Here is a 19781-nt window from a genome sequence, read left to right on the forward strand (position 1 = left end):
TATATATATATTTTTTTAAATTGTTAGGTGGGTAAATGTGAAGAATCTTTCCACCCTCAAAAAATCCTTTGAAATTACCACTTTTATAATTTTTCGGAGATGCTGAAAACGAAAATAACGTTTACAATACCGGCAAACGAGTAGTTTTAAAGATCTGAAGAAAATGTTAGTTTTAAAAAAAGAGGGGGATTCCCTTTTCTATTATAATTTAACGTAAAATGAACACTTCGTTTATGGCTACCTTTGTTTGGGTGGGGGATCAACGTAAAATGAGCACCCACTGTTTTTTTTTGGGGGGGGGTCTTTTTTTTTCTGGCAATATCAGTGCAGTGGGAGGGAGCACTTTTTATATTAATTTAACGTAAAATAAGCTCCCACTTTTTTTTTGGGGGGGGGGGGTAACGTAAAATGGATAATGTCATAAAAATAGTATTTTTTGTGATTTAGGTTGTTTTGGGGGCTCAGATCAAAGTATAGTATGCATGTGGAATTAAGGTTCCAACAAATTTTGTCTTTTCTTAACAGCCCTTAGTGTAAACTAGCCTGGGTGCCTGGCGTTGCCCGGGTGTTTGGAGGTGTGTTGAGCAAAAAGAAAGAAAAAAAAGTGGTATTAGGCAAGCAGGCTCGAATCTGTACCGTGAAGCTCGAAATGGCGAAGGTAAGGCTAGTCAATCGAATAGAGCGGGTGACTTTCGAAAATATTGGCGAAAAAAGCGACCTACTCCTTGTAGAAAAGTGCCCAGTTGAGAGTGAAGGAATTAATATTTTTTGCCAATTTTTCGATATTTGTCACCCAAAGGGTCGGTCTTCAAAACAATACTGATCTCATGAAAATCTGTCTCCTCTGTAGAAACTTTAGGCAGACATACAAACAAACAAACATACATACATACATACCTTTAAACAGGCAGGTGAGATTTATATTATAGAAGATGTGGTATTGTGTTGTCAGATGATTTTAATTAGAAGTAGGATAGACATTTTTATTACTTTAGACCACGGATGACCGACATCTTTTTTCCTCACTTTTCATGGTCTTGTGCCTAATTTGTTTTAAACATAATTTTTAAATATTTTCTGCAAATAATTCAAAGTGTAGTATCTGTTCTCAGAATCCCAGCAACAGGAAACATTTTACTATGGACTAAATTATTGCGTATAATATAAAAAAAATATGACGATGCAAATTACAAATGTATATTGCAGAATACAAATTTAATAGGTGTTTATGAAATAAATATGCAAATTACTACCCAAAGATGTTTGTGGGTTTTTTTGCAGGTTACTATATATACAGTATTTCAAAATATAATCTTGTATCATAAAATTAAATACGCATAAGCCGTTTTAATGTTCATATAATTAGCATAGGTGGAAAAAAATCTTTTGAATTTGTTCAGTTAGATCGATTAGAAGTAAAGTGTTAATTTGAAGATGTTACTGAATTTCTTTCCTTTACTTGATCTGAAAAATACTTAAATATTCTTTAAAATCAGTTTACGGATATTTTTATGTTTTGACCTACATGTTTTTTAAACTATGTTAACATTCATTTTCTTTTCTAATTATTTGAACAAATTATTTAAAAAATTGTTTAAACCTATTTATTTTAAAGTTATTTAAGCATTTATTTAAACAAATGTAAACAAATTATTTAAACAGATTATGTAAACATATTTATTTAAACAAAAAAGCACCCAGGTATTCATATTTATTATCTTAAAAAAAAATATTTTACTTTCAGTATTAATAATTTCTGTAAAAATGAGTTTATGGATATTCTTATGTTTAGACTTACATTTTTGGAATCGGTCTTCAAATTAAGTGCCACCGTTTAGTTCTGAGGATTTCTAAAACTAGAACTCATTTAGATCAGTAAATACTCGATATAGCTAATAAATAATTTTATTTGAAAATTTCTTTCTTCCCTTTTGAAATGCATGATTTTTTTTTGTTTTTAACAACTATTTTTTATTTTTTAATAGACTAATGGGTGTCAAGAGAACTCAGAAAACAGCATCAGCATCTCTCCAAAAGAAGGCAAAAAAGATTTCTGCAGTTTCTCAAGAGGACAAGGACAATGGAATGAACCCCAGTGAAATTAGGCGGAGATGTCCGAGGAAAGATTATTATGAGTCTGACAATAGCTGCATGGATGATTCCGATGCTGACTCTGACTATGAAAAGCCAGCTTCTAAAAAAAGAGGATATAACAAAAGGAAAATAAACAGTGAATCAGATTCAGCTGAGGACACCGATGAGGTTTTGACAAAACCGAAAGTGCAAAAGCGCAAACAAGTTAGTGTGAAAAAGAAAGCCGTGACAACAAGGAAAAAACCTAAATCTATAAAAGCCTCTTCAGATCCGTATAGCAGCAGTGAAGAAAGTGAAGGTAGCAGGAATGAAAGTCATTATTTTAAAAAGTATCAACCTTTGCTAAGTAGTGAGGGCTCAGACTCTGACATCCCAATAGAAAGCAATCGGGGGAAAAATAAAATGGGTAATTCATTAGAAAGTAAACTACTGGATAAGTCTGAAATAAAGATGGAGCCTGTTACAAGCATCAAACTGATGAGTAAAACAAACGCAGATGAGGATATCCGGGGGAAAAATGAATGTAATACAAAAATTGACAAAGACGTTTTGAAAGAGGAGAAACTATCCTCAGATAGTGATAAAGAAGATGAAGGAATTAAGATGGCACTCAAAAAAACTGAACGTGACAAGCTGGTTTCATTGGAAGATAAAGAAGATCCCAAGAAAGATAAAGCTTTAATGAAAGCGAAAAAAAACTCAAAGGAATCTGCTGCTACAAAGAAAAGTAGGTCACGGTCAAAGACAGTAAAACGTGAGGCAGATTCTGTCATCAAGGAAACCTCAAAGAGAAAAGAGGCAAAAAAAACTCCTAAATCCAAATGCATAAAGAATATTGCTACAAAAAAGGAAATGGGAACGTCTAAAGTTAAAAACCTTGATGATGTATCTGCTGTGCTGATGCAATTTGAAGGAAAGAAGAGTGAAAATAAGATGAAGCTGGCTTCTGGAGAGAGTTTAGAAGATGCAGAAGATAGCAGTGAATCAGACTGGGAGGAAGTTGAAGGTGACTTTTTCTTCTTTGTCTTTTCCCTTTTTTTTTCTTTTTTACATGACTTCATTGTTATTAACTTTTCTTTTGTTAAAACTTAAAATTTAGTGTTAATGTGTAAGTCACAAAAAGATGGGAGAAAAAAAATGTCTCAAAATCTAAGGGAGATAACTCTTAAGTTTAAACAAGAATTATTTCTTACATTTTGAGGTCAGTATTTAAAATTGCCTTCATTGTAATAATCTTCCATGTCAGAATAATGAAATTACATTATTATAATGAAAGTATACTTTTTAGTCCGTGAAAAATGGGTAGAAGCTGTTGATTTAAAATAAGTGCTTTCTGCAAAACTTTGAGTAAATATGGTATTGTGGTGACTGATTCTTATTGATCCTTAACTGAGTATCGAACAGACTGAGACATGTAATGTCGATAACAATGGAATATTTTTTAGTGATATACTGCCAAGTTAAAAATGAATAAATTGCTAGTTAGAATCAAATACAAATTTGTCAAATTTATTACATTGTAAGTCTAACGTGAAAAATTCAACTTTAGAGATTAGAAGAAAAAGCTAGAAGATAATGAAATCATTGATACAGTGTTTAAGTACACTACTTGTGCAATTGTCATGAATATGAACGGTGTATGAGTCATGATATACATGTGTGCATATGTATGGAAAAGGGGAGGAGGGCATTAGGTGTAATTTGGGTGAATTTTGGTAAGTACGAGAGTTTGAAAGGATGCAGAGTCCCAGCAGCCAACAACTGATACATGGAAATTGTTGAATAAATTTCAGTGTTAAACTACAGGGCAGCAGACTAATTGTTTCATCATTGCCCCAAACACAATTTTAATTGTTCTGAATAAATTTCTCTATCTCTCTATCCCCTCTCTGCTTTTCTTCTCTTCCTTCCTTCCTTCCTCTGTCATCTTTTCTCTTTTTTTTACCACTCCCTCTCTCGTTATCTCTGGAAACTGGAGAAAAAAAATCATTGAGGAATTATTACATAATAACATAAAAAAAAATGGCTCTAAATGTCGCCCACCCCCTACTCTTTTTTCAAGTTTGACCAACACATACAGATGTTTGCCATTTGTATAATAAATGAACAAGTTCCAGTGTTACAAAAAAGAATCTTTGTAAGCACACGCAATGAGCATTAGATTTATAGATAATATTAAACACAATTGATTTGATATTGATTACAATCTATTGAAAGCTGAAAATATGAGTGATTAATGATGTATTTTCTGCCTCCAGATGATCCATCTGTACCCAGCACAAGTAGCGGAAAACCTCAACAGGCTGTTGAGATTACACTTGAACAAGGACAATGTATGAAGCAGAAAAAAAAGTAAGTTATAAATTTTTCAGATTTTTTTATTGGAATTTTTCTTTCTCTTACTAACACAAATCATTGACTTTGGGAGGGGGGGTCCTATTTACTTGGTTTCTCATAATGACAGTTAGACACGAGTTTGGTTTTTAATGTGAGGAAACAATCCAGATTTCCTAAAAAGAGGCACTCTAAATAAAAATTAATTTAGTTTATGTTTCTGAATTTCTGAGATGAGGTCTAAATAATTTGTATCATTTGGACCACCATGCTCATCTTCAGTGGTGTAATGGATAATACTAAGTGACATTTTTTTTTTTTTTTTTTTTTTTTATAGGAGATTGAAGGTTCAATCCTCAGTGTGGGTGATATTAGTAATATAATTGCGACTTACTTAAGACTTTTACCTGGCCATGGTGGATCAAACAAGAGCATGCTATCCTCATGTATTAAATAAAGAGTTTCCTTCAAAATTCTGTACAGACTCCCGAGTTTGACAGAAAGATTCTCAAGTTCAGTGAGTTACACCTGAGAAAGGTCAGAGGTTATATCAGCAGGAATGTGAAAATAACACGAGATGAGAACAGTAACCTGAATAATCTAAATAATACAAAATACTTCAGTCTGGAAGGATTTCTCCTTCACTGACTGAGAACTGAAAAAATGAAGTGCAGTGTCAGAACAAATACTACCATTTACTCCTAGCCAAGAAGAGTCACCTGAATGCCAGAGATTAGATTTCACATTCAGGTGACTGGAAAAAGTTTACGGAATGTTCACCTTAAATACACAAAGATCAATATATCCACTCTAAGGGCAATATGATTTGATATGTGACTTGGAAAGCAACAGCGAGATTGATCAGTGTGGCATTGTTCCATCTAATGAAAAGTTATGGAAACCTTGCCAGATCACTTTATGGCATTCAGCTTCTGCCTCGCACTTAGACATTTTTTGATATTTCACAAGCGCTCTCTAGAGTCCTCATAGTTCAGCAGGTCAACTGTCTCCAAATTTCATTTTATAGTCTTGTGTAATCACTTGTTTCTAAGTTTTCCTTGATCAGTCAGCCTTTCTACAATTCAAGAAGACTTCTATGCTCTTGCAAAAGTTGATCCTGGAAGATGAACGCTCTACATGACCATACTAATGTAACTGATTAGTCCTTAGGATAATGTCTACGCTGAAAAAATGTAGTGCTTTCAGCAAATTCTCCAACTTAATGTCTTGAGTTTGGTCAGATTTCCCACTGCAAATCCATCTATTCATAAATCTGTCATTGTGCAAGATAGGGAATTAAATACCGTATAATATGATGCTTTTATACAGCTTACTTCAAATGTAGAAAAGAACAGCTTGTGGTGTTATCAAAGGCAACAGATCCGGAAATATTGCCTATGCTTTCTCACCCTTGCGGTTTTTACTAAGTTCGCATCCACCATATGTGCATAGCATATCTTTTCTTTTAGATTGCAGAAAAAGTCTACTACCTCCAAGTTGTCATCTAGTACCATTGCTTTGTGTGTGTAATATAAAATATATTTTGTCTTAAAAATAAATGTTAATCAAATGCTATATTTTTTTTTTTCTTGGTAGAAAAAAGACTGGTGCCTTTGACTGGAAGGCATTTTTCCGAAGACAAATGAATGTTTTTCAAAGAGAATTACAAATAACAAAACACAAGGTTAGATCTTTTTTTTTTTTTTAATTTTTTTTTTTTTTTTAATTTTTCAATAATCCAACTTTGCCTTGATTGTAAATCAGTCCCCCCTTCCAAACATACACACCCCCATAATAACATGCTCTGCACCTTGATGATGTTTTACCAATTTATAGAAGACTTTGGTTGCCATCTGAAGAACCTGCTAATAGCAGTGTCTAACTAAAATGATTGGCGGGAACGGATCGGGAGACTCATAAAAAATTCTCAACCTGAAAAAAAATAACGTTCCCTAGTATATTGAAACACAAAATTAAACAAAAATCTGCATGATGTACATACTCGTGACAAAATGAAAATATATTCCAAAATTGACTCGGTGGTTTTAGTTTTACAGTAAAATCAAATTTTATGAGTATCCAAGAAGTGGCTTTCTCGTGTTGTCATTTTGAAAAAAAAAAAAAAAAAAAGTTTGAAACAAAGGGAGATAAACTTGACATTTACTCATACTCACGAGATTTATGTTGTAATCCTTACAAATTCCTATTAATCACTTAAAAATGATTTTCTTTGTAAAAATAAAACTACTTGATCAATTTACATGATTTTTGGAATATAATATTTCCATTTATTCACTGGTACATACATCATACATGTTTTTCTTTGTTTTTGTTTTTTTATATAGGGAGAATTCTGAACAGGGACCAAGACATAATTTACATTATTTTCATATTTCGGAATGTTTTTTTCATTTTAGTTGTTACCATTTCAGTGTGTGTGTATTTTTGCACCAAAACATACAAAATATTTTTGCGCCACAACATGCAACCAAGATGAACACAGCTGTCCAATTTGCAATGTTAATAACTGAATTCTTTTTAAATAACCTATGCATTTACTTATTTCAATATATTTATTTATAGGTTCACCTGCTTTGTCTGATTGGTCATGGAATGGTTCTGAACAAGCTTTGCTGTGACCCTGTCTTAAAAGCACTCTCTCTTTCTCTTGTTTCTGTTCCTGATGAACCAGATTTAACAGTAGGAACAATAAAAAACATACTTAGAGCCTTTGCCACAAATGTACAAATAAAACCACCAGAACATGATATTACAGCAGTAAGTATGATTTGTTTACTACTTTTAAATGAAGATCAACTATATTTTTTTATAGTTTTACTTTTGAATTGCTTAATTATGTATCTGCTCTATATAATAAAGTGCAATGTGTGTGTGTATAACAAAAAAACAATATTTCTTATACTAGACGAGATACCCACACTTCACACGGGACTTTGCTGTATGATCGGGTACCTGCTTCGCGGACACCCTTGCAGTAAGTGGATGTTGTAAGAGCAACTATTTCTTTAGTGGATGTTTCATTTCTATTTCATTTGGGTGGCATCTTTAGTGTGCATCTGAAAGAGAAAGTATTATCTTAAATTTTTCAAAAGAATTATATACATCTCAAGAACAAAGGATTCTTAATGATCCGTTACATTGTTTTTGGACGGTCAAAGTTAAAGAGATAAAGTGCAATAAATTTTGGCCTATGTTAGGGACCACTATCATGCCAAATTTCATCAAGATTCTTTGAGGAAATGGGGGTGGAAGAGGATCTGATTCAAATTCACAAAGAAGTATTTTTTTTTTCTTCCTCTTCCAGCATCTGCTTTATTTGTTTTGTTTGGCTTATACTTAAGAATGACTCACAATATGGGTAGAGAAAGATTTTTTTTTTTTTTCATCAAAGAATGTCCCCCACTACATATGCACTTGGAGTTTTTCCCTCATGCTAATGGCAATGTTATTTTTTTCTTTATTTCTTAAAAATGAAACTTTGTACATTGTGATACATTTATTAAAATGTATGATAAATTATTTTATTGATTTTTAGCCGAGAGATATATTTTCAGTATATTTTATTTACTGTATCATTTTTGGAGCCAAAAAGATCCATTCTCGTCTGCTCGTTCACATTTTGTAAACAAACCAAGAAAAAAGGGGAGGAGAAGGCCTGCGAGCAAGAGGAGAAGGAAGAGACAGAGATACTGTGAATGAAGGGTGGAAGAGGAAAGAGAAAAGAAAGCTCATAGATGAGAAAGAGAGGAGAGAGAAAAGATAGAGAGAACTAAACCGTATATAGAGAGCGATAAACTGTATAGAGAAAGAGAGAGATAAACTGTATAGAGAGAGAGGGGACTGAAAAAAGTTTTTAACAGGCAGTGGAGCTTCGCGCTTCAAAGCGACAAGACATAAGTCAGTGAAGGTTGGGGTGGCGAAAGGCGATGGCAGTGTTGTAGCAGCGTCATGGAGGTAAATATCAACGACAACCAGCCGATGTTGGCGGTGACGGCAAAAACCTGTTTTGATCAGCGGTCAAAGTTAGAATATTGACTGAATAAAAGAATGAACCCAGTGAAGGAAGGATCCATGGAGCAGTGAAATTTTTACTATAAATCAAGGACTTCGATGAGCTTCGGAAACAAATACATGGAGCAATTAACACGCACGCGCGTAATGAAACGTAAATAATCCAAAGGACAAAAACATGAAACCTGTGCGCGCGTAATCAAATATAAACAATTTACAGGAAATAAATATATATAAAAAAAAGAGACAAAAGAAAGGTTACATTTAAAAGGACATTCAGTGAGTTTTTTAACCAAAACTTTAATTTCTCCAACATCTCTCTCTTACCCTAGAACCTGTATCTAATTGAGCAGACGATTTCTTGTTTTATGTGAACATTGACTGTTGATAATTTTATTTTATTTCGGACTATTAGTCTCATCTTTTTTTTATTGGTGCACAACGTTTCGGCCAACTTCCTCTGGCCTTCGTCAGGTGGTAACCGCGACGGATAGGAACTTTGAATCTCCTAACTGCATTCTCAAAAAAAAAAAAAAAAAAAAAGATAAGACTAATAGCCCGAAATAAAATAAAATTAACATACAATGCTCATCTCAAAAATAGAAAAATTCCAATAAGGAATAATATATATATATTGACTGTTGATATATTTTTCTCTCGGTAGAATTTGAATCATTAAATCATTTCATTTAGTTAGGCATATTTAATTTTCTTTTCTTGAATTTTCTTTTATTTTTATATAAATAAAAGTTTGTTAATTTTTCGACGATACTTGTCCTTGTTATTTATGTGATTTCGTCGTCCAGTATATTTCATTTTATTGTTGTCTTCAGGACAGTTGTCCCATTCCCATAACAATGCATTATCAAGGAACCTGGGAAACTTTTTTTTTTTCATATATTTCGTTACGTCACCCATCTCTACCATCTCCATTAGGACTGGGATACGTCATAACAAATTGGGAGCTCATCCGTAACAACATAAATCAGCTTTTTGTATAAACGCACAAAAAACTAATTTTAACGAAACTTGAGGAATTTAAAAGCAAAATCGAAGTTCAAACACAAGTTGATATTTTCAATACAAAAAAACAGTATTGTAGATTAACACTCTTATCGGCCCCACCCAGACAAAAAGAAAAAATTCTATTTATTAGATGATTGTGGAAACACTGAAAAACTTAGTAGAAAAAAAAAACAATTATTTTAGAGTGAAGGATCATATAAATTTAATTTAAAATTACCTTTTATTTCTGGACCATTCTAATGTTTTAGGGCAGTTAATCAAATGTAAAATTTTTTTTTTCTTTTTGGAGGGTCTATTGTGATTTTGGAGGTGTGCCACTCGAACTTAGTTTGTGGTAGGATTAAGGAAAGTTTTGGCTTTTGTCAAAGGATTACCACTTGGTAATCTCCTTACATTTAGGGTTAATGGTAGGATAATTACTATATATTTTTTTTTTTTTTTTTTTTCACTAACCTTTCACCATGAAAAAAAAACCTACAAAATTTATCTCTTACAGGAAAAATATTTTTTGGTTAACTGCCCTAAAAAGCTAGAATGCTCCAAAAGGAGTTGATGTAAAAGATGACATACAGTACATGGTCAAACCACCTAAGAGACTTAGTGTGTAAGCTATCCATAATCTCAGCAATGTTAAGTTTCTGATGAAGCACGATTGATAGGATTTTTTCTTCCAGTTTTAAGTCACACATCCACCCAATCATGACATAATTATTGAAGCTACTGCAAATCAAAAGTGTTTGGGGTTCATTTCTCACTGCTGTGCAACATGGCAGAGTGAACACGCCTTGAAAAACTTTGTCCCAAATCTTGAAGGAAATGTGCTTAGATGACATGATTGGCAGTAGATTCCTGAATCTTCCCCATGCAACACAATTGCTTAAGTAGTGATGGTGCATTAATAACTACCACCAACATTTAACATGTCCAAGGAACAGAAGATGATTTTAAGTTTGGTGTCATGTACATTTGTGTGAACCTCGGCTTGATCATCGATTGGGTGGGCAATGCCCTGTTATCTATGACAGACATAATCCTAATCGACAACTAACCTACCAATAAGACCACTACACATTTTGTTGGCTCTTCATTTATACTCAGAGTACTCAATGAAGTTTACACCTACTTTTGTAATCTAGCTCAGAGAAACTTGTTAGTTTTGCAAGAGATCAGAACCTATATTGGAGATAAAAAAATTTATCTCTTTGATTCTGTAATGGAGAGAGAAGAGACGTAGTCCAAGGTTGTGACAAAGTCTATCCGTACATAATATGAAGTGCCAAGGTGGTCAACTGAAGGTGCGGCTTGCAACGGTCAAAGCAGACATGGAATTTGTGTCCGGTCCTGGAATTGCGAATGGCTTGATCATGCCATTGATTCTGCTGCTGATTGACAAGGGTGGATGGCTTTGATGCATGATGCAGTTAACACCATTGGAACCGGCTCAACCCCTCCTGGGTAAATACTCCTACATGTACAAGTATACATAATGTATCAACTTTATTTGTGTTTTTTTGAACAATCAAAAGTAAAGGTTATGGAATGTTCAAATTTGAGACAAAAAAATATTGTTTTTATTTACTTGTCTCTCCATGAGGATAAGTTAGATACAAAGTCAATTTTTAATGTAGGAAAAATCCAACTTCCTCAAAATGAGCACTCTGAATTGGAATGAAAATTTGCATCAGTCTAGAAGTATTTATCCCTCACTGACCAAAGACAGAATAGGCTAAGTGTAGCATTAGAACAGATACTACATTTTGTTTTTAGCCCAGAGAATAAAGTATTGTTTTTGTCCATATATGTATGGACTTGTTGTGAGTGACTTTGTGTGAATGTATCTAAGTTGTTGTTATATTTATTAGTTCATAACTGAGTAGTGTGGTTTGGCAAGATTACAGTAGCCTGCCAAGAGTATTTGTAGCAGTTAGTAACAGTGATGTGAATGAGATAGGTTCCTGTGGCAAGTTGGATTTTTCACTGGCAACAAGGTTTGGATTCTTTTATAGTCAATATGAACAGGTGTTCAGCTTCCAGAGGCAAACTCTTTCTGATTGGTTGAAGTCTGATTTCGGCAACCAATTGTGATTGAGTATTTTGATAAAATCTACCCATCAGTATCAAGTGTTTTTACCAAATAAACATTGAATATCTTACAGGGATTGTTTTTCTGTTATCGTTGGAAGAGGAATTCTAACATTCTAAGACTCTTGCTCTCTAAACTAGTCTTCCATGTCTGAAATTTGATTATAATTTGTTAAACATTTCTAGTAGGTTAACAGAAATTGTCTTTTAAAAGTTGGTTTTGTTTGTTGATAAAATCTTTTTTAAAGATAATTATTTTTTCTTTTATAGCCAACATATTTTTCTATTGTGAAAGCATTTTCTAAATCTGAAGCTACAAGTACAAAAGAATATACAATGGTAAGCATTTATTTTATTATTTTTTTCTTCGGGTGTATCTTGTAAAATTGGGGGAATCTTTCTGTTAGAGTTTATCCAGAATTTCGAATGGAAATATTATGATTTATTTAATTCATGGGGATAGCATACTCTTATTCCATCGGCTATGACCTGGTAGAAGTCTTAAGTAGTTCACAATTATATTCATAGTATTATCCACACTGAGAATCGAAACTAACTTCCAGAAAAGTGTCTCTTAAAACTTAACTTTACTTTGTACTTTATCTATTATCCCACAACTTAGACAATATACACCTGAAGAAAGTTGGAGATTACATTGGCTGAAATGTGAGAATAACACTCCATATGAGAACAGTTTAAATAATACAAATTATCCATCCTTATTTCAAAAATTTAGAAAAAACATCTTCAACAAACTACTCAGAACTGTTCATTGTAGTCGCAGATTGCTAGTCTGTCCTCTGCTTGCAGAATCACCAAGAATGAGTTTTCTATAAAGCATCTGGTATTTTCAAATGGTCACCCATCTAAGTACTGACCAAACTCAATGTCGCTTAACTTTGGTGATGTAACATAAACCAATGTGTTGATGCGATTATAGCAGTATATTATACTAGCTATACCAACCTGGCATTGCTCAGGATAGAGTAGTCATTTTAGATTTTAATTTTTATTTGTTTTAAACTTAAGGTAGAGAACTCCTTTATATTTTTTAATTTAACATACATTATTCTCCTTTGCCATGTTTTATTTTAAGTAATTATTTAAAAATGTTTCTAATATGAAACATTTTATCTGGACGTAACTAAGTAATTGGTTTTAATAAATTGTTGCAAACTGTTATTATATTGCCAATAACATGATACAAAAATCACAATTGAAAATTGGCAAATCAGAAGCAAAATTTGAGCTGTTAGCTTAAATGTTATTTAGGTCTGATTTTGAAAGTTCAACAAGATATATATATAAATTTATCTATGAACATATATTTCATATTTTACAACTCCTCAGCATTGTAGTGAGATTTGAAATCAAAACCCCAGTTTGAAGCCTGAAGCTCTACCACTGAGCTAACCTTTGCTGGAATGTACCACATTTTTATAGATGTCATTTTTTGTTGCCTATTTTTGTTTGGAGTACTTATGAATGAATTCAATTTTGTTATATAAAAGAGCATTTTTACCTTAATGTTAGTTGGAAATAACTTTCCTTTCAGTAATCTGATTCCCCCCAGATGCAGACAAAGCATGTGTCTGGATAATTAAATTTTTTAAATATTTATGTTGCTCCTTCATCAGTGAAGGGAAAATTATTCCTAACTAGTGTTAAGGATAAAAATTCACTTTCATATAAATAATTGAATTTGTCCAAAAGTATTGCAAACGAAAATAAACAAATAAATCACACACACACACACAAGGGTTGTTCCAAAAATAATGCATCCTATTTTTTAACTAAAGAAAAAAAGTTAAGACCTATGAAGACTGGTGTGATACAATAAAAATGAGCAACCTTTTTTTTTTTTCCAGAATTTATTTTTCTTCATAGTCGCCACCATTTTCAATGATGGCTGTGCGTGGGCATCCAGAGCGTACTTTTTCAATCATATCTCTGTCACCACTCTAAAATTGACAAACCCATCTAACTGTACTGGCACTAATTGTATCAGCTTCATAAAAGTTCAACAGGCACCGGTGAATATTGATCGCTTCAATTTTTTCTGCATGGAGGAATTCAATGATGCGTATCTGTCCATGACAGGGATTACTTCCTTAGAGTCTCTCGCTGGCAATATTTGCAAATAGATGAAACTTTCATGTGATGAATGCATAAATTCGATCATCATAACAATGCAATTTGCAATCTCACCTGATTCATGCGAAATAAAAAATAGGAGACCTTACTTTTGGAACACTCCTCCCTTGTGTGTGTGTGTGTGTGTGTGTGTGTGTGTGTGTGTGTGTGTGTGTGTGTGAAAATATATATTTTCCTGATTTCAAAAAAAGAAAAACTAAAAGGTAACTATCTCTATATATTTTTAAATCAAATTTATTATGTAAATTCAAAAATATATATTTTTTCTACTCATTTCTATCTCTAACCTATATTAATTTTCTTATAAATTTTAAATCCAAACCTTTTATTTCAATTTTTTCAGATTCATCTGCCTTACTTTTAATGCTAGGTTTATTTATGGTGTCTTTTAAATTCAATAAAAATCCTCCTAAATTTGCTGATGAGGAGACCGTGCTTACCAAAAAAACTATATATAATTGTTCTATATAACTTCATGTATACCACAAATAAAAAGCACGGATTTCCGAAACGATCGTACAAATAATTGACTTTGTTGTTGTTCCTTCTTATGAAACTGATTTTTAATTTAATTAAAATTTGATTTTTAAATTTTAAAAATTTATTTTAGATTTTTAAATTTTAAAAATTTATTTTAAATTTTTAAATTGTAAATCACATTACTTAATATATATATATATATATATATATAAAATATATATGGTGATTAAGCTACACTGAATATTCCACGTTTCATTCACTCTAGGATTCTTCAGGCCTGAAGAATCCTAGAGTGGATGAAACGCGGAATATTCAGTGTAGCTTAATCACCATATATATTTTATAACTTACTAACTAGCTATACCTACATATTGAGCACTGTTGAAGTAAATACTTAAGGTTTACGCATTAATTTATACTTTTGTATCTTAATTTATGTGAGTAAATGAAGTAGTTATATATATATTACCCAGTTTAGTTAACACTATCAAGACCAGTGCCTCTAAAATATTCTCTATTTTGGCTGCCTCGACTAAGTTATGCTAAAAGTAATATTATGCTAGCATGTTTTTAAATGTACGTTTATCACTGCGGATATAGCTAATTAAAAATAAAAATGGCCATATGGAAGTCAAAGATTTGTTTACCATATTCAGATTTGATAGATACAACTATCAATATTGTCATTTCAGTTTTATACCACTGTTAAAAATTTCTCTTTAAATAAATATCTATCTAGCCGTGAGCTATTTTTGATTCTCTCCCATTTTTTTTTTTCTTTTGCATTTCTCTGCATTAACACTATCTTGTTTTTTTTTTTCAGATGGTTGTGATGTCCCTCCGTAGTCTTGGATTGAAGGTTCGCCTTGTTCTGTCTTTCCATCCCGTACCATTGAAGGTACCCACGGTAAATACATTTGGAGTAATTCTCATTGGAATATAATGTTTTTTATGTTTGGCGAACTGAAAAAAAAAATAACTTATAAATTTGATAATGTTTTATTTTATTAAATGAATTTTAGATTCAATTCTACAATAAGGACTTCTATAAAAAAAAAAAATCTTGCCTAAAGTGATTGTTGGACATAAATTGTATATTTAGTTGTGAAATGAAATTATAATCATTAGCTTAAAATCTTAAAATTCATCTTTTATTTAAAACTTTGGCTTACAGCCATGTTTTAATGATTGTCTATAAAATATATTTGTTAGATAATTTTTATGTGTTTGTGTGAGTTGATACATAAATGTTACTGTTTACCTAGAGTTTTAATTTTAAGCCATTTCATTCAATAAATTTAAGTATCAAAAGATACCTTAATACAATTTAATTCAAATTTCACAAGTGACTGAATTAAAAAGGTATAATTTGGTTAAAAATGCAAAACAAAAAATAAACAACTCCAAATCTTGAGTTGTACCTCCAACCTTCTTCAGGTGTATCTTGTCAAACTCAAGAATCTTTCTGTCAAACTCTGGAATATACACAGAATTTTGAACAGGTTCCTTTTTTTTTTTTTTTTAATCCACAGGGGTAACATGGTCCCATTCTGTCATCATACTCTCGTAACAATGAGTAGAAGGTTTAAGTAATTCGCAAATTATAGAAGAGTGTTACTTAGAACAGAATTTTAATTGATACTTTATCCACTATGCCATGAGTTCTTGGGGACAATTCTAATATGAAATTTGAGAGCCTTGCAGTCAATTCTTATTTTTAGATATAAAAACAAGAACAAGACTCTCAAAATTCATACTAGAATTGTGTGTAAGGCTCTCAAAATTTATCTCAAATTATTCACAAGGACCTGTAGTGTAACTGATAAAGTACTCCATTCACAAACAAAATTATAAAAATAGCTACACATATTTTTAATTGAAATAGAAATTTAATTTCTCATTTTGGATCTTTGATAGAAAAACCTTGTCAGTAAAACAGTTCCTTCAATCATGCGAGGTATACAGGCAAGCCTTTGACTTATTTTTGTGACTCCTGTTTCGACATGCATTAGTTTAGGATTAGAGTCCAGGGACCAATTTTATCAATCGGGGCTTTTGGGCACGCACTCAAATCATTTAATGTTTTGGCATCTCTAGAAAAATTTAGAATAAATGTCGCTATGGCATGTGTCACAGAATGATGGATAGCTGTGTGAGTTCATGTGGAGGCAGAAATATAAGAGGAACAATCTTTTCATGCAGTACTTAGTGATTTGAATGGATTCTTTTGAATATGCAATTAAACGTTTTTGGTTTTTTTTTGTTTTGTTTTTTTAAACTACAATTTACATTTTGGATGATAATATATTTGGAGCAGGGCACTTCTACAAAAAGTCTTATTTGTTTCAAATGTTGGGAAAATTTTGTAAAGATGATGTTGAAAAAAAGGTCACAGATATAAACTCTTGAATTAGAAGCCATGTTTAATTTCAGAACAGTTTCTGATGAGTAGCTATTCTATACAAGTCCTGGAGATGAAGAATTTTTCAGTGGGTAGCTGTCCTGTACAGGTTCTGGACCTTATAATTTTGCAGCTGAAAAGCAAAAGATCATTCTTGTCTTTACATGAAAAAATTATGTACTGGAATTAGATTAAATTGTTATGGAGAAATTCTGGTTTCTGATTATTTGGTAGGAGAACGTGGTTCAGTTTTATTCGTCATTTCCTATCAGCAGCGTTTATAAATAGAATCTCTCAATTTTTAAGGATCATACCCAATTAGAGATCAAAAATATTGCCCCCCCCCCCGTTTTTTTCCCTAATTGGAAATGTGAACCATAATTATTTACTGATCCATTGATGTACAAAAATTATGATTCTTAATAGACAGGAAAAGTAACATCTTATGTAAGACCTGGAAATAGGTAAAATCTATCACTGGAACGAATACTCTGGAGATATGCTTTGAACATCCAATGTTTGCGATAAAGTTGTTAAACTAGATAATGATGATAAAAGTGAATGATATTTTAATCTCAAATTAAAAGAAATTTTTTTTTTATATAGGAAGGCAAGAAAAAAAATCCAACTACAAAGAACATTAAAAAAGAAAAACCTGCTGTGAAGAAAAGCTTTTCTGAATTAAGAAAAGTTGTAAAGAAAGAACAGCAAAAAATAAAAAAGAGCAAAAGTGTGAAAAATTGTGAAAACAAAAAAATTGTAGAAGGGAAATCCAACAAAGACAACAATGACTCGCCATATTGGAAAAAGAAACGTCCAAGTCGAACAAAGTCACAGAATATCAGTTATAAAGAGAGTGATGGAAGTGATTTCGAGGACGATAAAGCATCTGAAAAGATGAAACCTTGCAAGAAGACATTAGCTTCAAAAGTTTCTGAGAAAATGACCAGTTCTTCAAGGTATTATTATTGAAAATATTTTTTCTTAATTTCTTCCTATCTATATTCTGCAAATATTTAGATTCAAGAACTTTTCAAACACTTCTGATGTTCTTTTTTTCTCTCTTTACATTTCATTTGTAGTTCTGGGTCTTCTGATGATTTTGAAGAAGAACCCGTAAATTTGAAAAAAAGAAAACAAACAGGACCTAAAGCTGGTCATAAAATCATATCGAGCAGTTCATCCGAACAAAGTTTTACAAGTAATCAGGTTGATGGTAAGTCATTTTTCTTTTTTGTTAGTTTTATTAACAATTTGAGATTTTCTGATTTGTGTTGTTGGCATTTAGTTTTAAATAGCCAGGATTAGTTTATCTGGATGATCTCTACTTAAAATCTTCTTTTTATATAATGTAATCCTTAAATAAGGAGAATGGAATCTTCTGTTTTTCTAATAAAAATGAGAACAGTCAAAAAGTGTCACCGTGATACTTATTGGGTGGATTCTTATCAGTATTTTGTTTATTTTTCAACTTTTAAGACATTATTGGCTTTCTGAAGAGGACATGTTTGTGGTCGGTCATGTTGTTGTCAGATTAACTTACCAACTCAGCACTAGTTTTTATCTATTTATTTTATTTTACTTTTTTTAACCGAATAAAAGCTTTAAAATATGTTAAAATACACAAAACTTATCTTGGTAGGTAGAAGAGTAACTTATCTTGCCTTTGGTAACATTTATTTGTTATATATTTGAATTTTTTTTTACCCTTTTTTTTCGTTTGTTGGCTTTTCTGCTATTTACCAAAATTTTTAAGTTACTAAACTTCAATATTTTGTGAAAAATAAAGAAGTTCAAGATAGAAGACTTGAAATCAGTCATGTTGGAGCTGCTAAAATGGCAATAACAGGCGATTAAACGATAGTGGTTTGAAGAATTACCTAGTTGTTGTTTCTGGACATAACAAAAAATGTTGGAGTAATACACTAAATGTGTTTTTATTTTTACAAGATGCTATTGTAAATGCAATATCAGTATTTGTCTGAAGAAAAAAAATAGCATTTTCTTTTGATTTTTTTTTCATAAATACAGTATGTTTAAAGCGGGTCTGGGCAGTTATCTATTCTTGAGTTTTTTACTGCTTATTTAAATAACATTTTAATACAAATATATTAGAAATATACAAAAAAGAAATATATATAATTTAAACTAAGAAAAAATATAACATTTTTTGTCTTCAACAAAACTAAAATATTTTGAGGGCAAATCATTGATATAAATGTGAGGAAACTAGATCTTATCAGTGAGTGTTATTAAAACTATGGTCACTCCAGAAAATTTAAGTTTGTTGAAGATTTTTTTAGGTTTTGTTAATTATGGGCTTGTTCTTAACCTGCATTTTATGGTCACCACTGAAATAGCCACTGAAATAAGATAAATTTATACGGACAAAATATAAAAAAAAATATTTCAACATCAGATTTATTTTTAACACATTATACCCCCTCCCAACATCAAATATAATCATATCTAGCAATACTAACTTGTACAGTTTTGTAGCTATCATATTGCATAAAAATGGAGCTAATCATTAAAACCAATAAAAAATGTGTCAAGAACGCCTTACTAACAGAAAAGAATTATAGTTGGAGAAAAAAATATCTTCCTATTGTATTAATGCTTTGAAAATTCCAAATTAATCACAAGATTTACCCTGCAAGTCAATCACAGATCATTTTCATCCATTCATACGCTTAAAAAAAAAAATGTCTGCTCATTCAGACAGAAAATCAACTACAATGAGATATCACTTTAATCAAGTCATTTCAAAATTAAATTTTTGCCATAAAATAAAGCAAATCTCGATAGCAATTTATTCAGATTGATCTCTAAATTTTATAAACTTTTTGAAGTTGAAGTAATTTTGGCTTTACAAGTGAAGAATGACAAAAAAAAACAAAAAAAACATGTAATACTAGACAAGATCTGATAGTAACTAATTACTAGCAATTTAAAAAAATAATTTAATGTATAATTATCAAAATTATAGTGATGCAAAAAAATACACATATGAAATTGTCCCATAATATATTTCAGAATGTTTGATATGAAGATTAATAATATTTATTAGTTGGATTATTCAAATTACTGTTCTCATCTTGAATGTTAGTCTCATAACATTTTGGCCATTGTTACCGCCAACCTTCTTCATGTATGTCGTCCCAAACTCAGGAATCTT

General features: G+C 31.5%; 1 protein-coding gene and 1 long non-coding RNA gene across 2 annotated transcripts in view; one reads left to right on the forward strand and one right to left on the reverse strand.

Annotated features, from left to right (window-relative positions):
• LOC145258349 (DNA repair protein complementing XP-C cells homolog) overlaps nt 1-19781 on the forward strand; it is a 63319-nt gene that overhangs the window by 2069 nt on the left and 41469 nt on the right. The window contains exons 2-9 of the mRNA XM_080116596.1: nt 1986-3100; nt 4353-4446; nt 6025-6112; nt 7012-7206; nt 11839-11907; nt 15026-15109; nt 17210-17562; nt 17686-17819. Of these exons, the coding sequence (XP_079972722.1) occupies nt 1990-3100; nt 4353-4446; nt 6025-6112; nt 7012-7206; nt 11839-11907; nt 15026-15109; nt 17210-17562; nt 17686-17819 (2128 nt within the window). The 5' untranslated portion in view covers nt 1986-1989. The remainder of the gene's footprint in view (nt 1-1985; nt 3101-4352; nt 4447-6024; nt 6113-7011; nt 7207-11838; nt 11908-15025; nt 15110-17209; nt 17563-17685; nt 17820-19781) is intronic.
• The window catches only part of LOC145259054 (uncharacterized), a 66891-nt gene continuing 54309 nt past the window's right edge, over nt 7200-19781 (reverse strand). Inside the window, exon 3 of the long non-coding RNA XR_013864117.1 lies at nt 7200-7505. This is a non-coding gene — a long non-coding RNA (uncharacterized LOC145259054). The remainder of the gene's footprint in view (nt 7506-19781) is intronic.

Source organism: Euprymna scolopes, chromosome 1, assembly GCF_053919585.1.
Source record: "Euprymna scolopes isolate OS-2025 chromosome 1, ASM5391958v1, whole genome shotgun sequence".
Lineage (NCBI taxonomy): Eukaryota > Metazoa > Mollusca > Cephalopoda > Sepiida > Sepiolidae > Euprymna > Euprymna scolopes.